This window comes from Falco cherrug, chromosome 3 (assembly GCF_023634085.1).
Source record: "Falco cherrug isolate bFalChe1 chromosome 3, bFalChe1.pri, whole genome shotgun sequence".
NCBI classification, from domain to species: domain Eukaryota; kingdom Metazoa; phylum Chordata; class Aves; order Falconiformes; family Falconidae; genus Falco; species Falco cherrug.
This window is the reverse complement of record NC_073699.1, coordinates 37378036-37401765: the sequence shown is the minus strand read 5'-3', so window position 1 is coordinate 37401765 and position 23730 is coordinate 37378036. Positions and strand designations below refer to the sequence as shown.

At 40.7% G+C, this 23730-nt stretch overlaps 1 protein-coding gene across 2 annotated transcripts in view; it reads right to left on the bottom strand.

Moving 5' to 3' along the window:
* Positions 1 to 348: 348 nt before the first annotated feature.
* The window catches only part of ZNF704 (zinc finger protein 704), a 97852-nt gene continuing 74470 nt past the window's right edge, over positions 349 to 23730 (bottom strand). The window contains exons 4-9 of one of the 2 annotated variants that reach the window (XM_055704407.1): positions 21403 to 21635; positions 17848 to 17948; positions 16511 to 16772; positions 11408 to 11512; positions 5174 to 5268; positions 349 to 3385 (exon numbers count right to left, since the gene is read on the bottom strand). In XM_055704407.1, coding sequence (XP_055560382.1) covers positions 3274 to 3385; positions 5174 to 5268; positions 11408 to 11512; positions 16511 to 16772; positions 17848 to 17948; positions 21403 to 21635 — 908 coding nt within the window. In that variant the 3' untranslated portion in view covers positions 349 to 3273. The remainder of the gene's footprint in view (positions 3386 to 5173; positions 5269 to 11407; positions 11513 to 16510; positions 16773 to 17847; positions 17949 to 21402; positions 21636 to 23730) is intronic. The other variant, XM_055704408.1, reaches the window with a different exon arrangement.

Below are 23730 nucleotides of genomic sequence, written 5' to 3'. Positions count from 1 at the left end.
AAGCGCGAGATGAATCAGACGTTGGGAGGACACCGATGCAGCCTAAAGCAACACAGAAGCGAGAGACTGAAAAATGGAAGAGGTTATTTCAGATCACGCTCCATACCGCCAGCTCAGGAAAGGCTTTGCTGACATTTCTGTTCCTGCTGGGTGTGTCGGGAGGACAAAGGGGATCTCGGCGGCCACTGAAGTGCTCATGCGGCATGAAGTAATCTGAGTTCAAAGCATGAAGCGACCGGTGAACGCTTCAGGCAGGTCCAGACAGCTGTGCTGTCTTGCTATCGCTGGCCACGGCTGAGACACGTTAACTCGAGGAGTGCCTACTTTTCAATCAAAATGCCACAGCCATGAGATGCAAAACTGATTTAATATAAACTGCTGATTAAAGGTTGTGTAAAAATACTGGTAATTTAGCTTTGTCCTGGCAGGATCAATCAAGTACCTTCTGTCCTCTGTTTTGCTAATACCAACTTTTCATCCTGTTTCGATGATTTGTGGCTTTTGTGCCTATATGTAATCCATATCGAATTTGTACCAGAGGGCAATCCGGTCTGGCAACAAAACCATTCTCCTGTGCAGAAATTCATAAAGAATAATCTTATTACAATAATTCGTAAAGTGCCCTCAGGAAAGGTGCTCACAATGCCATGACATTATAGAAACAATATACAATCGGATACATTATTTTCAAAAAAATCTTCCAAAGCAAAATGGAAAATATAAAAGGAGGGGAACAACAAATATAAAGGCAAATACTGTCAAGTCTAACAACAGTCAAATTAATTATGGAACGCTTTTTAATTAAGTCTTGGAGTGCTCGTAAAAATGAGGGGGCAAACTGGCAGGAGTATCTTGGAAAAGTCCCGAATTTTCTAAGTTCTACCAAAGTAAATACACCATCCACAAGCTCGGTGTTTGAAGATGAAATAACCATGAATTACTGTGAGGTATTTTACTAAGGAAATTGAAAAAATACAACATCCAAAAAACCACCATGACCCACAATTCACTAAAAGGAAACAACATAATACAGTGGCTATGTATATCCACTGACCTTTAGTGTCTTGTTTTTTATATTTATAAAGAAAACAATCTTTCTCCTCCCTATTGATCCCAATTTTTTTTAATATATATATATAACCTATATAATATATAGTTTTATATATATATAAATACTCATACACGCTTATGTATATTTATTTCAGGGTCTTATTAGATTTCAGAGTCAGATTTTTGTTTTGGTTTTTTAAATGACTTAGAGAACACAATTGAGCAAAAAATCAAGTAATTGCGTGCATGCAAGCATATCTTGCCACTTGCACACGTAAATGACACAATTTGTAAACAAATGCAGAAATAGCATCCTCAAATTAAGCATCTGATCGCCCAATTAGCTTGTTCAAAGAAAATCAGATAATAACTTTCGGTAGCTCCTACTATAAATTTTACTTCTCAGTACTACATTACTGAATTCAGAGTGTACATTCTAAACAACTGCATTGTTATTTTGTGCTTTTACACAGGCATAAGTAGCAATGCATACTTAATAAAGCTACCAAGTGAACTTTGGACCACATTTTAGAAAGCTGTTTAGATACTTAGAGTTCCCTTATTTCAGTGAGAATGAGCCATCTTAGACAATAATAATTGTCTAACAACAATAAAAAAGAAAAAGCTCTGGTCTGATTTCAAATTGTATGAAAAAAAAATAAATCCAGGAATTTCTGGTCCTCCATGCCTCTACTGATAAGCAAAATTTTGCTTCTATGTCTTTGATTTTCTTTAAGGAGTCTGGCTTTCTTTAATAGGCAAGTATTGTTTAACTGTATAGATTCATAGCCTAGTAAATCCTCACTTCATTTTCAAACTGAAGGAAGTTTTAATTAATGGTAATTCAATACAAGTTGAGACAGAACACCATCTTGCCGCATTCTGCTGTATACCTTCTAATGGACAAAGAAACCAAAGCACCCAAATCTATCCAAGTATTGCAAGTAGAGAAACTTGTTAATTCGTACATCAAAAGGAGTTAAGAAATGGACTTTTACCATAAGCATGTTGTTCCTTTGCTGTTGTACTTTTTTGAGATGACATGTGAAAAGGGGGCATTTTCCTTTTCTCTACCAATTTTTTGCGTCAAATAAATCTTAGCAACTTTAATAGGGAGGAAAAAATAAGCTGAGCAAACTATTATCTTAACAACAATCTCTCAAATAAGAGAAAAGGAAGCAAGAGCAGAACTGCTGGGCTGGATCATGTCCCTGAATAGGTATTACATATAATCCTAGTGGCCACATTTACCACTTCTTTATAGGCCTCCTGCAGCAACAGCCGTGCTGGTCCAACTGTTCATCCTCCCTCAGAAATGGGAGAGCGCTAATAGCTACTGGACCCCCATTATATTCTTAAGGGTTTCAATCAAGCATCACTGAATTTCTTCTCTCAGCTTCTTGTGACAATATCTGCTGGTGACTTTCCATTGCTGCTTTTCTTCCTCTAGAGGATCAACATCCAATTTGGTACTTAAATTACTTTGTTCCACTCCACTGGTCTGTGCCTGGTTTAAAAATCTTCCAGAAGCACTGCTTGTCCTTCTTGCAAATTCAGACTTTGCTTTTCTCCTATAAACAAACAAATGAAAATCCCAACTCCTCCCCACATCCCCTTTCCAAAAATATAATATAAACATGATCCTTTGTATCAGGAGAATTATTTAGCAGTCTCCAGTCTTGGTACAGCTTTTGTTGAGAAAACTGTAGTTTATATGACTCTGAAGTGTTTATTAGAAAGCTTTCAAAAAGAGATCTTCATTTCAGGAAAAGAAAAATTGTTCAGTTTAGCAAATACAGACGTTCACAGCACAGAGACTGAAATGGTTAAAAATGATCCTAAGGAGCAAGTAGCTCACAGAGTTAGCAAAAAAATTAACTTTTTCCTTTCTTTTACAGAAAAACACTAATAGCTGCTCTGGTTTCCATAATTAGTACGACAGAATTTTCTTGTATGTTCTTGGTTTTGCTTTTTTTTTTTTTTTTTCTCTATTGCTCCACACAGGTTTTGATTAGTGCTTCTCCTTGGCTACAAGTGCTTCACTTTGAAAAACAAAGCTCTTTAAAAAAAAAAAAAAACCCAAAAAAACACCCACCCCAAAACCCCAAAACCCCCAACACCACATCACTGGAGGGAAAATGGGAAGTGATACAGTGCAGCTACAGCAATCTGGTTCTGCTGTTGTCATTTCCCATCCCCAAATCCTCTGCATAATTTCAATCTTTAGTCGATGAACCTTTGGCAGGCCTTCTTCCATCGGCAGGCAGTACACCACATATCTCTGTTCTCCATCCCATAGACCTTCCGACACTTTTTCCCCTCCCCTCTAGGCTTCCTGTCAGAGAGAAAGGGAAGCTTGTTAACGAGATGCTTTTGTAGCTTTGCTTTACCACCCTAAGATCAGGACAACAATCTCAATGGAGTGCGGCAGGCAGAGAACCCTTGGCCTTTCCAAGGGGTTTTGAGTCAGCTGGGAGCTGACAAAGCAGACAGACATACAGCTGTGACTCCACAGCTCTGAGGGACCCGTCCTCCTCGCCTGGCTTCTACGGCCTCTGCAGCAGCTGCTGCGCCTGCTCCTCTGCTCCAAGGGTGATGCCATCAATACACCAGGCCTGACTTCAGCCAGCACCTAAACTTGATCTAGATAAATGGTATTTCAGCCACATTAAGTGCCAAGCCGTAATGGATAGTCATAGTTATTCTACAATACAGTTCAGGTCATGCCAGGCAGAAGTCCTCTTTGCTGTAGAGCTGCGGTATAAATATTTTGCATAGCTCTGAGCAGCAGACCTTGACTGCCAGTAGGTAGCAGCTATGCAAAAGAGGGGAAAAGCTACCAGCTCCCAAGCTTGCCAGTGCTTCCTGCATGGTTTGCTCTGAGCTCACTGACTGAAAAACAACCAAGTGACTGAACACAAGTCTTAACCCTTGCCCTCATCTGCAGCACGTTCATGTGTGCTCCTTCTCTGTCATCCCCAAAGTCAGCAAGGAAGGCAGTATTTGCTTTTAAAGCTGTAGCAGTTGTCATGTTTTTCATCTTATAACCATGCTCAAAAGTTCAGAAGTTTAGAAAATGATCAAAGTAACCGTTAAAATGGAAATCTTTTTATTCAACACATAGCGAGCCAGCAAACCTGAGGAGCAACGCTACAACGAGTAACCCAATGCTCACTACAGCAGTGCCATCTGCCCTGGCATCTTTGAATCAAGTAACTGTACAGACAGAATTGTTTAATACCTGCGTTACACGCTGCGTGGCACACACCAGAATTGCCTGGTGATTCCTCTCTTGCATATCTATACATCACTCTGATTAGTTAACATTCATTAATGGGCACAATCCCTGAACTGGGAAGATCCTAAGTTTGGTTTGTAGCATATGCAATGGTCTGAGAGTCACGAAGAAAATAAAAAGCATGAAATCTCCCTTTTGTCTCATTTTAGCGTACAGTCACACTTAGGACTGTGAGAAATAAGGAATTGCTTTAATGTAAGAAATTTAGCGTCACGGTCTGATTTTTCAACGTAATTTTTTGAACACTTTCAATGTAGACTCCAGTCCAACATCAGTTAGCTTTAATGGAAGTGAATGTAGCTTGTGTCTCGGAAGAAAAGGTATAAAAAGCTTTGCTTCGATCTAATTTGTTGTAAGATATCGTTTCTTAGAATTCAGTTGAGGCCAAATACCACACTGACTGAAATGGTGCTGAACACACAAAACAGCCCAGCCTTTCAGGGAAAAAAGCAGAGCCACGTAATGCAGTTCAGGATGCTTCAGCTGAAGCAGCGAATCTGGGCAGCATTGCTTTACAGGGCAATTTAGATCTGCATCTGAACTCCAGGCATGCCTGCCATAAGGCCTGCAGTTTTGCTTCAGTCTGCCTTTTTCATTTCACAACAACTCACTTTTCCCCTGAATTCATTACCTTTGATGGTAATGAAACGCAAAACAGGTCCAGAATGCTTATTCTGAAGTGTTCTAGTAAGAAACTGCCTGACAACTGCAATCATGGTTGGTAGCGTGTTCTTTTTGTTCCTTTGGCCACTGACATCTTATTTACTAAATGCCCTCCAGGTTCTGAGGCTGCTGGTCTGTCAGCAGGAGCTAATGGTCCCATACCTCAAGCCAAACGCTACTCTAGGCGGTGATGAAAGAACTGTGTGAGACTGTTTCTGCTCTCCACTCCCTGCAGGACGATTATGAGTTGGTGAGACCTGTCAATACAGACAAAGAAACTGCTTACGAAGAACATACACATATGAATGTAGTATAAACACTTTTCCCAGAAAATGCAATTCATGATGCATGGTGGCAAGGATACCCAGGAAAGGTTATCATACAACATACAAACAGAAGTTGTAGGTCTGTTTAGAAAGATGTCCATTTAGCATTACATTATATTAGCTCCATTTTGTTTCCCTGTACTTCCAGTCATCCTAACAGAACAGACCAGAACACAGATTAGCATCGTAGCAGGTTTTAGGAAATACAGAAAATGCATTCATTCCTATTTAAGAACTCTGAATAGCTCTTATGAAAACTTCCTCCAATGTCAGCAGAGAAAATAACTGGAAAAATAAAACTCCAGCCTATGCTGAGATCAATACCAATAACCACTACGAAATAAAGGGATTTCACGCATTGCTCCTGTCTGTGACTTGGCAGTCTTTGTGGAGAGACAGCCTGGAAGAAGGGCATTTGCTGCAGGGCAGTAACATTGTGGCCCTCAAGGTTTTAATGGGAGTGCAAGGCAGCCCTTCTGATCAATGCTGCTAGTAAGATGTACTGGATTATTTCCTTTATTCTGCACTGTAAACCTTCTCAGCAGGTGTCATCCTTTGTGAATGTTCCCGAGTGAAGGGTGTTGTTTGGTCTTCTGAGACTTTTCGAAATAAGCCTCCTACATGACCCTGGGAGTTGGCAACATTATTCGAGAAATCACATAGCATAAAGCTTGGCTTTAAATAATTCCTAAATTATTTACTGCTAGGGTCTTATTTTGCTCCTGGGTGAAGGCCACAACTACTTTACATCTAAAACACAGGAAAAAAATTTATGAACACTCATTTTTTGTTATGTACAAAACATAGCAAGCTTCATTTTGGCATCTGATTCACAAACTCACTGCCTCCAGCAGCCAGAAACTGCAGATACTATCATAGTTCCCTGCATTGCTGCAGTCTCATAATATCTGGAAGAATGGCAACTGACCTGACTTCAAGAGAGTTATAGGATGTGCTTTGATTTTTTTATATAGTCTATTTTATAGCTGCTTCACAGTAACAAAAAACTAACCAAGACTTGTAGTGGAATGCAGACACATTCTCAACTTTTACTCTTGGCTGTTAACTACAGAAACTTCTGATTTAACTGCATGTGCAGCTCACACTAAACAAGTTTTGACCGTTACTGATATATCTCCAAAACCTGAAAGAATTTCCTCTCTGCCTGTTTACCCTAAGTCATGTTTTACACGTCCAGAGACGACACTAGCTCCTTCTATCCTATCATTCCAGAATAGAGGGCAGCGTGTTGTCTACTACTTTATTCCTATCTTTCATCAACCACTTACCTTGTTCTACCTAGTAACGATCAAAACACTGAAGACAAAATGCAAAATGGTAACATTTTTCTAGTCTTTGCCATTTACTACACATTGCACGGTTTTCTAGTCATCAAGAGCAACCACAGATCTCCAATCAATTCTGCTAAGATGCCTAAACATTTTAAAAAACAGAAAATTTTTATATCTACCACTACTAACTGATACTCAACGTAGTCTTTGGTTATCATTAAACAAAAAAGTACTTTGATGACCTCCTGTGTTATAAGCAATTCTCATTGCTTCCAAACACAGAACAGGCTTGAGCAGTAACTGCAGCGAACAGACTGCGCCTTCCCTCACGTTCTCCAGAGAAGGTCTCTACACCATGGTTTCCACAGACTGGCATACCAAGGCAGCTAAACTGCACCGAGGTTGAACTTCAGTATATTTTAATACACTTTGCAGCAGGTCTTAACAATACCAGTTAGCTGTACTCCTTTGCAGGCAACACCAAGAACATACTAGAGGCGGGCTTGAGAAGGCAATCCTTGCCCCTGGAGGCTTTTCATGTTTGAAGCGCTAACACAGACAATTAACGTGAAACAATAACGTGTGTTTGAAGCAAGAACCTGTTTCCAGTTACGTCTCCTAGGGGAACCTGTGGTTACAGAGATTTGTGACCTGTAAACATCAGATTATCAAATTTAAAGATACTCTCTCCTGTTCAACCTTTTTGGGTCTTATGAGCAAGCAGGTTAAAAATCAGTATCACACATTAGAGAGCATGCTGGCATTCCAGAAGACGTTACATAAAAGTGGAACTATATGGTCATTATGTTAAGTCCTCCAGTACCAAGAGATACAGACTCCACCATTGCTCATCCCTCATCATTGCTCAAATCATTGCGTCATTTAATTCACTCTGCTCATTCGTCCTCATGCTGTGCCTTATTTTTTCTCCTAGTTCAGTCTCAAGTGGTAAAGCAAACACGAACTTGTCCTTTCTGCTTCACGCGGAGAACTGCACCTACCAATGATGCACAGCTCTGCCAATACTCAACCCTCTCTTGCACTTCCCTAAGTTATTTTAGGAAAATGCTAAGAAAAAGTGTATTTTCCGTCTGCCTTGGGAATCTAACTTGATGTGTGACTCAGAGCAGAAAGTATAAGGACTTTGGAGATTCCCCTAATTCTCCTCTATCACTAAAAACCTTCTAAATAAATGCGTAGTTAGATGCTGTGAATACCCCTGAGCCTAAAGCAGCCGCATACTGAACCCCGACTGATCCAGCTGTATGTACAGCTTGTTTTGAGGCACTTAAGAACTTGCTGATAAGCACATTCATGTTCACAAAGGCCTTTGGGTACTGCTCTGCTAAAGGCTGCCTGAAAGCAAGGACTTAATGCAAGTCATGATGCCTGTCCAAACACCCCAGTTCCCAGAACAGCAAGTAGGCAGTGCTCGGTCTCATCGAAATTCAATGTCCACAAGACCCAGGGAATTACAGGCTGGTCAGTCTCACCTCTGTGCGTGCCTGGCAAGATCATGGAGTAGATCCTCCTGGAAACTATGCTAACGCACATGGAAAATCAGGAGGTGACTGGCGACAGCCAAACATGGCTTCACTAAGGGCAAACAGTGCCTGACAAATTTGGTGGTCTTCTACAACAGCATTACAGCACTGATGGATGAAGGACAAGCAACCGATGTCATATACCTGGACTTGTGCAAAGCTTCTGACACTGTCCTGCATGACATCCTTGCCTCTAAACTAGTGAGACATGGATTTGACAGATGGACCACTTGGTGGATAAGGATTGGCTGAATGGTTGCACTCAAAGATGTGGTCAATGGTTTGATGTCCAAGTGGAGACCGGTGACGAGTGGTGTTCCTTGGGGGTCAGTACTGGGACCAGTGCTGTTCAACATCTTTGTCAACAACATGGACAGTGGGACAGAGTGCACCCCTAGGAATTTTGCTGACGACACCAAGCTGAGTGGTTCAGTCAATGTGCTGGAGGGAAGGGATGCCATTCAGAGCGACCCTGACAGGCTTGAGAGGTGGAAATGTGCAAACCTCAAGAAGTTCAACAAGGCCAAATGCAAGGTGCTGCTCACAGGTCGGGGCACTCCCAAGCACAAATACAGGCTGGGCAGAGAATGGATTGGGAGCAGCCCTGAGGAGAAACGCTTGGGGGTGTTGGTGGACAAGAAGCTCAACATGAGCTGGCAACATGTGCCTGCAGCCCAGAAAGCCAATTGTATCCTGGGCTGCATCAAAAGAAGTGTGGCCAGCAGGTCAAGGTGGGGTGATTCTCCCCCTCTACTCCACTCTTGTGAAACCCCACCTGGAGTGCTGCATTCAGCTCTGAGGGCCCCAACATAAAAAAAGACATGGACCTGATGGAGCAAGTCCAGAAGAGGGCTGAGGATGATCAGAGGGCTGGAGCCCCTCTCCTATGAGGACAGGCTGAGAGAGTTGGGGTTGTTCAGCCTGGAAGAGAGAAGGCTCCAGGCAGACCTTATAGCGGCCTTTCAGTACAGAAAGGAGGCTTATATGAAAGATCGCGACAGACTTGTTAGTAAGGCCTGTAGTGATTGGACAATGGGTAATGGCTTTTAAACTGAAAGGGGGTAGATTTAGATTAGATATTAGGAAGAAATTCTTTACTGTGAGGATGGTGAGCCCCTGGACCAGGTTGCCCAGAGAAGCTGTGGATGCCCCATCCCTGAAGTGCTCAAGGCCAGGCTGGATGGGGCTTTGAGCAGCCTGGTCTGGTGGAAGGTGTCCCTGCCCATGGTAGGGGGGTTGGAACTAGATGACCTTTAAGGTCCCTTCCAACCCAAACCATTCTATGGTTCTACTTGATGATTCTATCCCACTGGTGAAAGAATAGTCAAATGTGTGCAAACCTAGAAGGCTGGGTTTTTCAGGCAGGTTGGTTTGTTTCATTTTGTTGGTGGTTTTTTTTTTTTTTTTTTTTTTTTTTGCTAAACAGCCTTATAAATGCTTTTAGAGATGTAAAGACAGTTCATATCGTTCCCTGAGCAGTTTATAATTCTGCCATCATAACTGTTTCCCAGGTTTTTGTATTGGGATTATTTTTAAATTGTACTTAAATCACTGGCATCTCCATATAATTCTCAAGAAAGTGATTTTGCATTTCTTAAAACTCTTTTAAGAACTCTCAACTCTACAGCCACCGATCAACGTTGTTGCTCGAACAAGTAAATTCAATGTGTACATGTCTAATCCTGTCCTCTTAAGTGTCTGATTTACAATGTAGCTAATTGCATTTTTAGATTCCCAACGCTCCTAGCACCAATTTCTGCTACTACACAAAAGAAGCCAGTTTGATAATTACTCCATATCAAGCCCATTGTTGGGAAATAAAATTCTCGAGGAACTTTATGGATAGCATGCTCTGTCAAGGCACTCTTGTTGAAATTGCTGCCAGCATGATGTCTTTCACTGTTAGTTTTTTCTTGATGGAATTTAATAAATATTCATTGGCAGAGCGCAGTGTAATTGATTCAGCCACTTTCATTTTTTATCAGCTCTGCAGGATGCCACAGCCTCTGCAGAAAATCTCCAAGATTTGCCAAAGGTTGACAGTAAGAAGCTTTGGAGATTCACTTGGTGAAGAGAAGGGAGGGAGGGAAATAGTATCTCCTATCGCCATGTGTAACATTCACTGTCAGTAGAAAAAAAGCTATATGGTTCTTTGGATTAGCAATGTGCCTTATATAACACACTTTAAAAATTCATATATTCATTAAGTGTAATATTAAATGAGATGTTATGATATCAAAAAGGTTTATGGTTCAGAATACCAATTTATACTCAAAAATGCTTTCCAATAAAAATTAGGATACAATACATTAATATTTATTTCTATTCATTATACAGAAGATTTTCCACTCTCATAAACAGTGATTTACATTTACTTTTAGTATTCGCCATGCTAGGCACCAGAAGCCTAATCCCTTTGAACTCTTCATAAAGGTTTTTAACTCCCCCTACAGTATCCACATCTATATTACATTACGTTTAGGACTACTGGAAGTTGATATTTAAGCAAACACCACATTTTTGCAGTACTGGTCATGAAATTAGGTCTCGTACACTAACATTTTTGAAGAAAGAGTCAGGGCTGACTCAACATCTAACACATACATGTAATATATCTTCATTAAAAAGTTGTAAAACTGCAATATGTATTAATATCAAAATGCAATATGTATTGAACACATTTTCTGTATAAAACAACAATTTTCTGCTAACAATAGGGGCTACATATATGTAACCTCTATATGTAAAAATCAGACTTTGCATTTCACCTTACTGTTTCTTTCAGTTGACTTTTAAGTATGCTTCAGACTTCCTTTAGGTAACAGCCTTACTGCTTGAAACCAATTAGCCTGTTAGCATAATGAACACCTTGCTGATTTTCCATCTAGCTTTCTGAGAAATCTCTTAGTGGCACAAAAAGGAGCATATAGTGCCAGGCTCTGCACCTATAAGAATGTTCTTTTGTAAGCATATAATTTAAAAACATATGTACTATAGATCCAATTCTCTGACTGTAGACACCGATTCAAAAAACAACTAACTGTACTGAATTAAAGAGACTGGCAAAGTGTTAAAACCAGCCATGCTGACAAACTGAGGCATATATTTATTTTGTTTCTTTTTGGTATCTGTTAAGTCGAATTTAATTCTATTGTGAGACACCGTGAAACAAAACACAAAGTCCTTTTAAACTTATTATTTTTTTCTTTCTTTCTTTTTTTGTCATTCACTTACTGGAATGCCGGTGAAGGTAACTGGAGGCGACTGCCAAGAGATGCTAAAGCTACTGCCATTGGGAGTGAATTTTGTTGAACCTGGAATGTTCACTGGAGGAGTGGCCTGTGTGAAAAGAAAATGTTATTCCAGTAAGAAGAACCATTCCTCTACCGAAGCATTTCACAGGATCTTTCGCTCCCTGAAACTGCAAACCTACAGAAGACTTTCCAAGGTGGAAACCACCTGCACGGTGACAAGCATTTTACCCTTATAAGAGGGATAATCATAGATAAGCCAGTAAGGAAGGGACATGTATGTCACTGTTCTTAAAACCTTTTTTAAAGAAAGATGGCACCTCTCACAAGAATCCATCCAAAACCTTTAAAAGTTAGATCTTACAAAAACCCACACAAAATCAAACATCATATACCAGTAACTTTCAAAATAATGCCAGCTAGCAAAAAGTCCTACAAATGACCCCCTGTTCCACAGTGATAAACAAGGCTGTATTTAGACTGATGGCAGCTGGTTTAAACAACTGAAGACCAGATAACGAGGCTTCTTGGACAACAGGGTTAATAATCAACAGTAAGGGTGGGCCATTTCTCATTTATCAGATAAATGCTTTAAGAATCATTCCAATTAAAAATGTCTTTCCTATCAAAAACAAGGAGCTGAAAATCATCACTGGGATTCAAAAAAACAGCTCTTAAAAGACTAAGCTAAAGCAAATATTTGAAGGACACCTGGACCCCTTGAACTCATGTTCTTCCCATCTGGGCTATAATATCCAGTGCTGCCCTGTGGTGCAATACCCAATAATATGAGCTCAGACCATTGAGCGTCTTTCATCTTCTGCCTTCCCTCTAGTTTTCCCACTGGGCTATGAGCCCTCAGGAATTCTTCCCTGCCCCTTTTTGAATTCCATTTAATTTACAGAGTCAGGAAATTCATACCCTGCAGTTACCCTGCCTAGCAGGAGCAGGAGCAGCCACTATGAACACAGGCTCTCTTTGACTCCTGAATTTCAAGCTTTCAACACAAAAAAAGGCTCCTTGGTTTAAACTTACAAAGAACTAGCTATTAGAAATTAGCTTTTACTTCTGCCCTTCAGTTGCCTGCACGTGGTATTTAAGTGGCAGTTGTGTTTGAGGCTGCTGAAGTTGTCTCACCGTTTCAAGGAAGAGAGTGCTTCCCTGAGCCACCAGGCAGAGAGGAGTGATGAAAAACTACAACTTGATAGTCCTATTAAAGATCATCTTCAGAGTAAACAAGCGCTGAAGCAATCCCCTGGAGTCCCTCCAAGGAAAAGAAACAGAGACCACTGGATGCCTCCGTCTATGACAGCGATGCTCTGCAGGCTGCAGAGCCTGCTGATAGCTCCAAGAGAACCCACACAGACATGTGAAGCAAATGTCCACTGAGATCCATAAAACATAAAAACCTCACTGAAAGGCATCGAGAAAAATTTGGCAACTCCAGATGGTACCAGTAGTGCTTCATTACAACCCTGTTCAAATGGGAAGGAGTGAATGACCACAGCACTTCTGCCAGAAAGAACTGGAGGCAGCTGGGCTGGCAGTGAGGCAGCACTGCCTCTGCTCAGATCCCATCAGGGTATCAGCTCAAAGCCGAGCTCAGCACAGTGTCTTCCTCAGGTATTCAAATAAGATCCGCAGTGGACACCCCAGACGCTGAAAGAGCCCCCCTGTAACTAAATTTTAACAGGTACAGGCACTCGTTTCATAACGAAACATAAGAAGTTTAAATTGCTGTCATTTTCAGTTACCCAAAATACTGTGGTGCTCAGCTCTTTTTTTTTTTTTTTTCTCAGTGTCTAAATATCTTGCCTCAAACATGATCAGATTTAGACAATCACCTTGTTCATTTGCTTCCCAGATGTGCATCTTCACTCATCAAGCACAGTTGCCTTTTTCACACTGACGTTTTGGATGATCTCTTCCATAAAGCAACACTGTAACATTACAACAAACTGAAGAGTTTCTATACCCCGATCTCACTTTGCTTAGAGGCCTCCATCTGATTTCCAACCAGAATATATTAGTGGATTATTTATAATTATTTATTTGTGCCAACATTGCCCTTACATCTGAAATAGCATGTGCTTGTCCTATTCCCTTACCATGTTTGTCCTCTCACTTTCTCCCCAGGCAGCAATCCCAATCTCTCCTTGCTCCTGCTTTGCCTGAGCTTTCAGTCCCTGGGCTGGAGAGGCTCTCCATGTCCTCCCTCTTCACTGATCACCTTCTTTCCACCCCTTCTAACTGAAGCCCATTGCCCTTGAACTTAGTTGACCAGAACTCTACTCAGGATCTCAGCTGAAGTTATCTTGGGGTCTTGTCCAACAGCATTGAAAATCCCTGTCTCTTCCAGATATTGATTACCCAAGAAAACTGACCTTTTTTTCCCCTTCACAGCTCTATTGTTGTTGGCTCATAGTCATTCTGTGCTTGATTAATGAATATAGGTTTCCTCCTCACATAATTTTCTAACTACCTCAAGTTTATAGCAGAAAAATCTCGTTAGTTCCTAAGATGCAGCACTTTGCGTGTTCTGTCATTAAACTGCATCCAAAACCTATTATTCTGAAGATCACCCAGCCATGTAAGCATGATATATAAATCTCTGTACTGCTGACGTCTCCTGACTTCATTATCAGGAAAGTTTATGACAGTATTTGTGTAGCACCAAAATGATTAAATGAAACTGAGATCAGGCCCAAACCCAGGTTTTCATTCAACTCCACTAATAACATTCAATAGCCCTTTCAAAGTAACTCTCTGCTGTTCTCCCCGACTCCCCAGCTTCCTCTCCTACACTAAATTTATTCTCTAGCCCAAGAAATACTGACTATATGTTTTAAGATCAAATGCTCTCCTCGAATCCGGAGGGGTTTGTTCTGTACTGCTTCTTTGTTGTTTACAAAGCTACCCTGTCCAAGGAACATGTTAGACTGTTCTAGTGTAATCTTCCTTTCGGGTTCCTCCATTGCAGTTCACCTCATTTGCTGTACTTTCCACAGTTTCTTCGATTATTCTTCTAAATCCTTCCTCATCCACAGGACTGGGTCAGACAAGTGTCAGGACTTGCCTGCTCACTTTCCCTTTATATCTTTCTTACCGCAGGTATTATAATTGCCATGTTCCAGTCATACGGGAAATTGCATCCAACAGATCTGTTTAGGATTCTTGTGACCCAGCTTTGGGTTCCATAGTTTTTCCCTTTTTTTAACAGGTATCCTGGGATGAACATTATTCAGCCTCCCTTATCCAAATTCCTCGAGCTGTGAATTTTGCCTCTTCCCTCCTAATGAAGTAATTTCAACGTTCATGCTCTCATCCGTATGAGAGATTGTCTTCATCGCTACATTCCCATTCAATACTTTGTTTCTGTTTTGATACAGATAATATTCAAAAGTAGAAAAAGTTTTGAAATTCTGGACATGGCTCGCTCCAGCAAGCAAACTGCAGGAAATATGGTGGTATTAAAGATGCCGTCATCATCATCTCTTCTATTCTCTTTTACACAACAGATTAGTCACAAGAATGTTTAAATACTGTGAGTGAAAGCTGGAATCAATTCCTCCTCTTGCTGGTGAGAGGCGAATCTCCACCTTGCCTCCTGGAGAGTGCTCTTCTTTCTGGGCTACAGGGACCCTAGCACAAGATGCCATGGACCTGCTCTGCAGAAGCTGCCTCCTTTGCAAGGACAATCTGAATGCCTGAACAGGGACCCCACCTCCCGCTTCCAATTAGAAAGCCTTCAACAGTGTGGACTGTCACTCCTTGCTGATGAAATGAAGTATTGAAACCAGAGCAACTTGAAAAGGAGACAGGGCTCAGACACCTGTAGTCTCATGTCATGGAATACATCAATTCAAATCCAATTCAAATAGCCTAAACATCTGAACTAGGATTTCCTTAGGCAAGTCCTTTACTCAAAGGCTTCTTATAAAAAAAGATTGAGTGAGCCTCCAAATTGTAGGGAGGGCGGTCACGACTGTAAATCCTAAATGAAGCGAGACTCTTTTCAGCAGCTTAGACTTGCTGCTGCACTCTCTGAGAGGCAGGGTTTAAGCTAGACTGAGAAGAAAGCCTTTCTCCCAGCTAGCTTGATCAGTCCTCAGGTTGGTGTGCTACCTGATGTAGCTCCCACCTGAGATGCCAAGCCTCCACCCATGCTTTCTGTCATGCACAAGAGTCTAAACAAGCCTGTGAATTCTGTGTAGTTTCCTCTGCCCTTCTAGTGGGTCTGCTCCAGATGCACAACAAAAAGGTTTCATCTGCACAAAGCTGTATACGAAAATTATTGCATCTGATAAATTTAAGAGAGTTCAGTTCTCGGCTGCATACACAGGTCATGGACCACACTACTTCAAAGCCTCTATTCTTCTTCTCTCATATGGTATCCAGACCAAAATATGTCAAATTTTAGTGCACTTTTAAAATTAATGCTTTCTGTCCAAACTTAGTTGGAAGTTTTTGGAACAGCACATTTTGGATCTGATTGGATTTTTGCCATTGGCAAAGCATTACCTCTAAGAGGAGGAGGATACCACATATGCCTTTTCATTCTTCCTGCTCTACTTCACATAAGCAAACTGACATTTCACACTGTACAAATAAAGGAAATTAATTGTTCCTGGGACCCCTTGGGTACTTGCCTACAGATATCTGCAGTACAAGCAGAGCTGAACTGAAGACTCTGGGGATTCGACTGGCTGAACGAGAATTTTTACAATGCAGGAGACCACATCTCAGCATGTCACCTTGGGCCCCTGTTATGGTCAGTGGAGAATTAACTGATGTAGGCAGTGGGATACACAGAGCAACTCTTCCCAACCTGAAGTATGCACCTATGTGTGGCTGGATAAACAGCACCCAAAATCCACCAGATATGGTGGGAGCACAAAGAAACAAATGACTAGCTCAAAAATGGACATCTGCATTTAAATAAGATGAACCCCTTGGGCTGCCCTGAAAAATTTTCAACCCAAAAAACTAGACTTGGCTTTTTAAAACCCAAAAAATGTGATCTGACATTTCTTCATGCATTAATGACATTAGAGTAATCAATGGAGATCACTCTCACTAGTGTTACCTGGTAAGCGTGGTCCGTGTGTACGAGGTAGAGGTTGGTAGGAGCTGAGCGGCTCAGAGGTGTCATCAATTTAGTCTCAGTTTTGGCACAGGAAGTTTCAGGACGGATTGTATCTTGGGTGGGAAAGGAAGGAGGAGATGCTAAAGATGGAGAGACTGGGGAAAGACTGCTTAAGCCATCTGCTACCGAGTCCGTGTTGAGCCTGATTTCTGTATAGTAAAAATCCTCCTCTCCATCACTGTAGTCAGACTCTCCTGCGCGTCTGTATCAAAATAAATAATTGAAGACCGATTAAATGAAAGCAAGAACCCCAAGGTAAATTTAAGTTGTAGAAAAATGCACAAATATATTCATACTATTAATAAATTAGTATTCCCAGTTTCAACCCTACCTACTTTATCAGCATTCTGGCTGCAGGGAAAGGGGAGAGGAAAAGAAAGTCATGTAAGTCTGAGAGGAAAAGAAGTAGGATTAGAGGGTTTCTTCTCCTCTCAGTGTTTTGAGAGAGATTTTCTCTGTTCCTGATAGCCTCACCCTTCAGAGCCTAAGCCCAACAGCAACTACTATGACTTTGCAAGACTCTCTGGAGATCCACACCAGAATACTTCCTCATAGTCCCTTTAATTTTTAAGCACTGTGTAACACAGACTTACACAACAGAGATGTATGTCCACATACCTAACAGGTGAAGACCATGAGTCTCCACTGTAACTACATGAGACAGTTAGGTTACTCAGCATATTGCACAGGAGATTTCAGTTGCAAAGTAAAGCTCTGAAACAGGCTTATGTTATACAAAATTCATTCACTTTTGCTTCTAGTCCAAGTAACATACACATGGAATTGCAGCTTCAGCTTCTTTGTCTTAGGTGTTGGGGTTTTTTGGTGTTATGGTGGGGTTTTTTTGGCATGGACTCGGAACCATCACAAGCACCTGATGTGAAACAAGACTAGTGAAACCAGCTACTAAGAAGAAAATTAACTCTATCCTAGCTGAAACCAGGACAAAAGTATTCACGCAAGACCCTGAAATGTGCCATCTTTCACACAGCATCAGCTTGGATGTGATGTGCAGATAGCACATACAAAGTAAATGCCCGAGTTGTGCAGCTGTTAGGGAAGTGCAGTGTGAGCTTCACAAAAGTTCAGGAAAGAAAGTGCCTCACCGCTGGAAGACATTCTCATTCGCCTTGACGCACTACTCTGCAATTTCCTCAGAAACCTAAGGACCTGAGACAGAGAAGCCAAGGACAATCCAGTTCCTCCCCCCAGCCAAGTGTAACTCCTCCCTTTCTATACCAAAATCCTTTACACTTCCAAAGAGACTGCTCTCTTACCCAAGGTGAATGTTCCGTATGTGTTTCTGAATCCCTGCAGCTGTGCTCAGTACCTTCCCACAGTTTTTCCACAGGCATTTGAACATCACCTTCATGGAGTTCTGAAAATTATTAATAAAGCAACATTAGCTGTAGGAAGATAGAAAGAAAACCAAACCACCCAAAACAAATACACAACTACAGAACACTGTGAAGGTTCAGAGCCTCTAATTCCGAATTTGTAATGATGTAAAAGTCTGTCCACCAGTGTCATCCTACTGAACACAACAGAATCCCAGTGAAAAGCTGCAGGAACAGTTTGTGACAAAATATCTCTCTCCACTCTTTTTTGCATGGCTTTTTCATTTGCCAGTTCCAGTTCTGTCTCCCCACTAAAGAGGCAGATGATGTATCAACTTCGTACATTTCTTTGGAGTCTTTCAAAGAACAGCTGATGAGGACTTCTCATTTAATGCAAGGCATCTTCTTTAATTAGGATCTTCCTAAAGCTCTTGTGAAATTTCTGCTTGTGAATTTTGCAAACACAAAAAATACTGTGCCAGAAAACCGTAGCTTCTGCTATGACAATATTCACCCATAAGTTGCCAAAACCTGCTTTTATTTCATTCAGACGCTGCTTTGACCCTCACTTGGACAAGAGAATGAGAAGCTATCTGGCTGTGTTCAACATTTTTAAAAGGATGTTTGTATAATCTTATTTTAGTATTCTTGTTATATTTTTTAATGTACCTTCACTGGCCTAAACTGAATTGTCATTAATTTAGACTACAGCCAACAAGGCTATAACCAGCCCAATGTTTAATATTTTGAAGACTCAGGAGAAAAATAAAAGCACACTATATGGCAACAAACAACACCAATGTTGCAGAACTGTATAGATTTTTTAAAAGCTAATTTTACCCCCCAATTAAACCTACTTTATAAATTTTAAGTAAAAAAAAAATAGTATCTAAATAATTTGTACATGTCAAAAATAATTTTCTCTACTATTACAGAACACAATATTACAGAAAACATGAGGAAGAGCTTCAAAATACTGTCTTCTTATCCTATAATTTTAGTTACATGTAAGATTAAATGAATATATTAATACAAAGCTCAACTGAAAAGGGAATAAGCACATCCTTAGAGTCAAGTATAGGCTTCACTGTGTCTTGAACAAAAGTTGACTTGCTGCTTTCTTCAATTTGGATCCTTTGCAACTGCATGCCAGTAGACAGTAAGTTTCAGCACTTGCTACAAAGACGATGATTAGAATGTAATTTCAAAAATCTCTGCTGATGTGCTTTTTAAAATACAAGTTGATTGTAGTAGCATGTTCTCATAGTTACTTGGCATTATAGCAACTCCTGTTTGAAAGTAGGGATGCTAAGGGCTTTCAGAGTTGAGGTACCTGATCGTATCGTTTGTATGAAAACCTTCTGCTTTGGAATAAGTTACACATAAATTCCCTCTATAGTTTTTTGATCTGATAATACAACTACCATTCAAAAAGATACAGAATTCTTCTTTTCCTGAAGTTAAATATAATCTACCTAGCAATTTTGATAGATACATTTCTTACTTTTATAATACTAAACACTACCATCAGCTCAAAACCCCAGAACCAACCATGAACTATAGCAACAAGAAGACCACCATGCTTATCATTTACATCTCAGGAATTCTGGTACGACATCATGAACACCATATGCATCTTCAAGAACACAGAATGATTTAACATCAATCTCCAGTTTGATGGTAAAACCAATCTCCTAGCTCCACTGAGTTTTTGACTTTATTGCCAGTGCTAGTGAGTCTGCAAAACCCCATGTACTTAAACATAACCAAATGAAATCTCACCCAGTAGAAATAAAGAACATAAATCATGCTTCCACTTCTGACTAGTCCAAAAATTGCCTCATCAGGCTTAATGTTTTATTTAAGAAAATAATGGAACATAAATGGCTTGGTGAGGAATAACTATGTTAGTGGAAACTTTTAAGCAAACAACTTTCTTAACAGGAAGTGGTTGCTAACATGACATTTTCCAAACATGAAATGGAAGAAACTTTAATGAGTAAAAGTAACATTACCGATCACTCTATTTTCATGTTTATTCCTTCTGATTTTTGCAGCCCTGAAGAAGAAATAACCTGAACATTTTTATTTCAGCTTCTAAAGGTGTGAAAGGTAAAGTACCACACTGGGGCCAGAATAAAAAAGCCTGCAGGAAATGCAGTTCATTTATAAAAAAAAGTTCGGCGGGTAATAATATTTATCTAAATTAAACATTTGCCCTACAGAGCAAAATCCCTGCAAACCAGAACAGAAAGTGTAACAGATCTGTGGTGGGTACAAAAATAGAAATATTCAATGACAACTTACAAAACAATAAAGATGGCAACTGCAAACCCATCTGTCTCACCACAGCTGAGCAATAAGAGTGATGCTAATAAGCTGAACTTTAAGAAATAAAAGGCAAACCAGCACACTTCTGCATTCCCACTCCTCCTGTCCCACACCTGCTAAAATTCCCCCTGTCTTTAGGTTAACAGTCAACTCTAACTTCTAGTTTAATATAACAAAGGTGTTCTCCAAAATATTTGTTTTCCTTTTTAGCAAGAAGCACAAACATTTTACACCCCTCTCCAACAAGCAGGGGCAGAACAGTGTAGCTCAGCAAATAAGCAACACCTGGAGCAAAAGGATAAATCTGAATAGGTTTAAACAATCATTAAAACTTTTAGCTGGTGATGAAGCAATTAACTGTCTCAGACTGAGCCAGAAACAAAGTCACTAAGGAGAATAAATTCTCCAGTTTTTCTCCTTACAAAAAGCCCTTTTTCATCTTGCTACGTAAAATCTGTCCTCTTGCGTTGGGGAGGGAAGGAAACTTGGACTACTGCCATCTCTTTGTTTTCTTCTTCAAGAGAAGCTTGCTTACTAGCGTAATGGTGCTTTTTTGGTGTTAGTTTCAGATATTTTTTTTTTTAATGCTATGTTTTATTTAGTCTGCTTTTGCACTCCTACCAAGGATAAATTTGGCCACTGCTAATACTGTATCAAAAGCCATCAGGTCTGATCCCTCTCTCCTTTTTTCATTCCGTATGTTTGCACAGAGAAAGCTTCACAGTATTAAGGTATCTGACATGCTGTCAGACAAACAGCACTTTCAGGGAACAAGAAGTATTAAGGCCACATCCAGTTTCTGTGATGACATGTATAAGCTGCCTGTTGCATCCTGCATACAAAGAATTTGCCAAAGTAAGACAGAAATCCCTGGAATGGCCAGAGGCAACACCTTCTGGAAATCACTCTAGTGTTTTCTGAGCAGGAGGCTCTGTAGAACCTCACCATCTGCCCGCAAATATGTGGTGCTGATGGCAGCATGTGTGTGCAGTAGGTGACTAGGTTGAGTGAGACATAGTGGCTAGGCTAAGCACCTATGTTAACTGGATGCCAAGGAGCGATACACATACAGAGCTGTTTGGGTGACCTGTTCCCTTCTCACAGTAAAATAAGTCTACCAACATCCTATTTGCCCATGGGTATGGAATTTAACATGAGGCTAACCTTCCTCTTCCTAGGAATGGGCTCATCAAAGAGAAGGTTGCTTGTTTCAGCTTCATCAATACCATCATCTGGCTGGGAAGGTGTCCGAAAAGCTTTGAAGCTATCAGCTGACAGAGGTGGAGATGGGGTGGATGGGTTGGACTGGTCACTGGGAGCATTCCAGCTCCAGTATCCACTGCTGCTGGTACTAGAAGGCACAAATCCTCCTTCTTTCCAAGATCCATTCAGGGATTCTGTCAAAAATAACAACAGCCATTATTACAACAGTTTTGTGCTTGGGCTAAGTAGCAATTTTATCTAATGCTTAGATGCCACGTTGGTAATGAACTGTACGTTCAATAAAGGAAACCAAAAGCACTGGATGTAGAGAGAACAATCATATCTATGCCACTGCACACAAACAACATATTCCACACTTGATTTTTCAGTTGTGTTTTTTTCTTTTTTTTTTAAACAAGAATTTTTCTAAAAAGAAATGCTCAGTTTGGAAAAATAACTTGTTCTGGAGCATAAACCACAATAAGCAGTCAGATCTTGCATGCATGATTAAGGTAAAGCATTCAAATACATCCTCAACTTTCAACAGGAAGACATGACTGTGGTGAGGCATCAGAGCAAGTGCCAAGCCACCACGTGGCCAAGAGGAGATCCCCTGGGAAGGGGACATACACTCTGAGCCTCAGGACACTCAGATCTACAAAAACCTGATCATCTTCCCATTACTAAAAACATCAAAGAAAACCATTACTATACTCTTAACCGCCTTCTCAGAATCTCCCAGCACACTTACCTCTGCCTCATCTGAATCTCTAAATGAGGTACCATGTACCCTTGGAAAGATACCCCTTTTTCTTCATACAGGTGTATCATTAGGCATCTGGTTTCAGAAGTGGGATGCATAGATGCTGGATCACCTCCATACCTGCTCGTTGGAGGAACCCCCTCCTCACTGCAGCACTTTCCCTGACATTAGGTGGTAAGCAAACACTCGAACTAACAGGTTACTCTACAACGTGGTGAGTGGGAGTAACAGCACTGCTTTCACAGTCTGAGGCACAGCTTGAGCCATGTTTCATGTGCTGAGGTCCTCAGCATTAGACATTGACACACCACTCTTCCCAGTCCCTAAAGGGCTTTTGGCAGGAGAGGAGTACATAGGTCACCAGCTCGGCAAAGGTACGGCCCAAGCGTGTCCAATGGTGCAACCATGGGTGGCTCTGCCTGAAGCTTCAGGTTCTCACAAGAGCCTGGGCACGTGCTCAGGGACGGTTTAGGTGCGGTTTCGCCCTAACTCAGGCATTGGAAGCTTTTCCCAATGACACTATAGGTGCCCAAGTACTGTGCAACACCAGACTTCGGGAGTTGGCAAGCAAGTAACATCTTATCGTTCATGAAAAGTTATTTAAGTGTGAGACTGGAGTCTTTTCAAGTCAGTGCCTGCCTTTAAGAGTTCTGCAGAAGTCACTCCTTCATTCCTTCTCCATTTCTTACAGACAGAATTAACTCATGACATCAGCAAGAAAATAATGTCAACCACTTGCTACCAAAAGCTTAACCCCAAACCAGTCAATTTTTACTATTTTCCTCCTAATGCAGTTGGGTTTAGATGAAACCCTTAACAGTTAACACGAGCTGCTCACAAAACAGAATGCAGTGCTCCATCACATAAGCACATGCATAAAAATACCCCCTTGCACAGGCAGCAGCCAAGTCCCTGCACTTACTGATCAGGGCCACAGAACATAAATGGAATCAACCCTCCCACCCCCCCTAGTTTTCTCTTTGGAAAACAATATATACATTTCCAGTAGCTAATAAATTAACATATGAGAATGTCATGTTTTGGTTCATGATTACAGCCTTCATGTGGCTGTAATGGAGGTGGGGTTTGTTTCTTTTACATATTTGTGCTTTAGTCTTGTGCCAAAGCCAAGAAGTACATCTGGTATCAACTTGTGACCTTAGCATAGCTTAACATTTCCTTTTCTTCAGAAAAACAAAGGAAACAGCACTCCTTCAACTACTATTTTCCGACACATTTATAGCGGTACTTTGTATTCTCATGGTTTACAGCTTTTCCCCACCTTGCTGAAGGAACAGATGTAAATCAAGAACATTTTTAAAGTAGTATGGAAAAGACTGAATGAGACTGACAACAGGAAAAACAACAAAAACTAGTTCTGGTTAATACTAACAAATCTGTCCATGTAAACAAGTTTAAAATATAAATAAATGTAATTTACTTTTATTTTGGGGCTCTTTTCACATTGCTGGAGTTGCATGAAACTGAACCAGACCAAATATTACTCAGCTGCAGTGAAACAACAG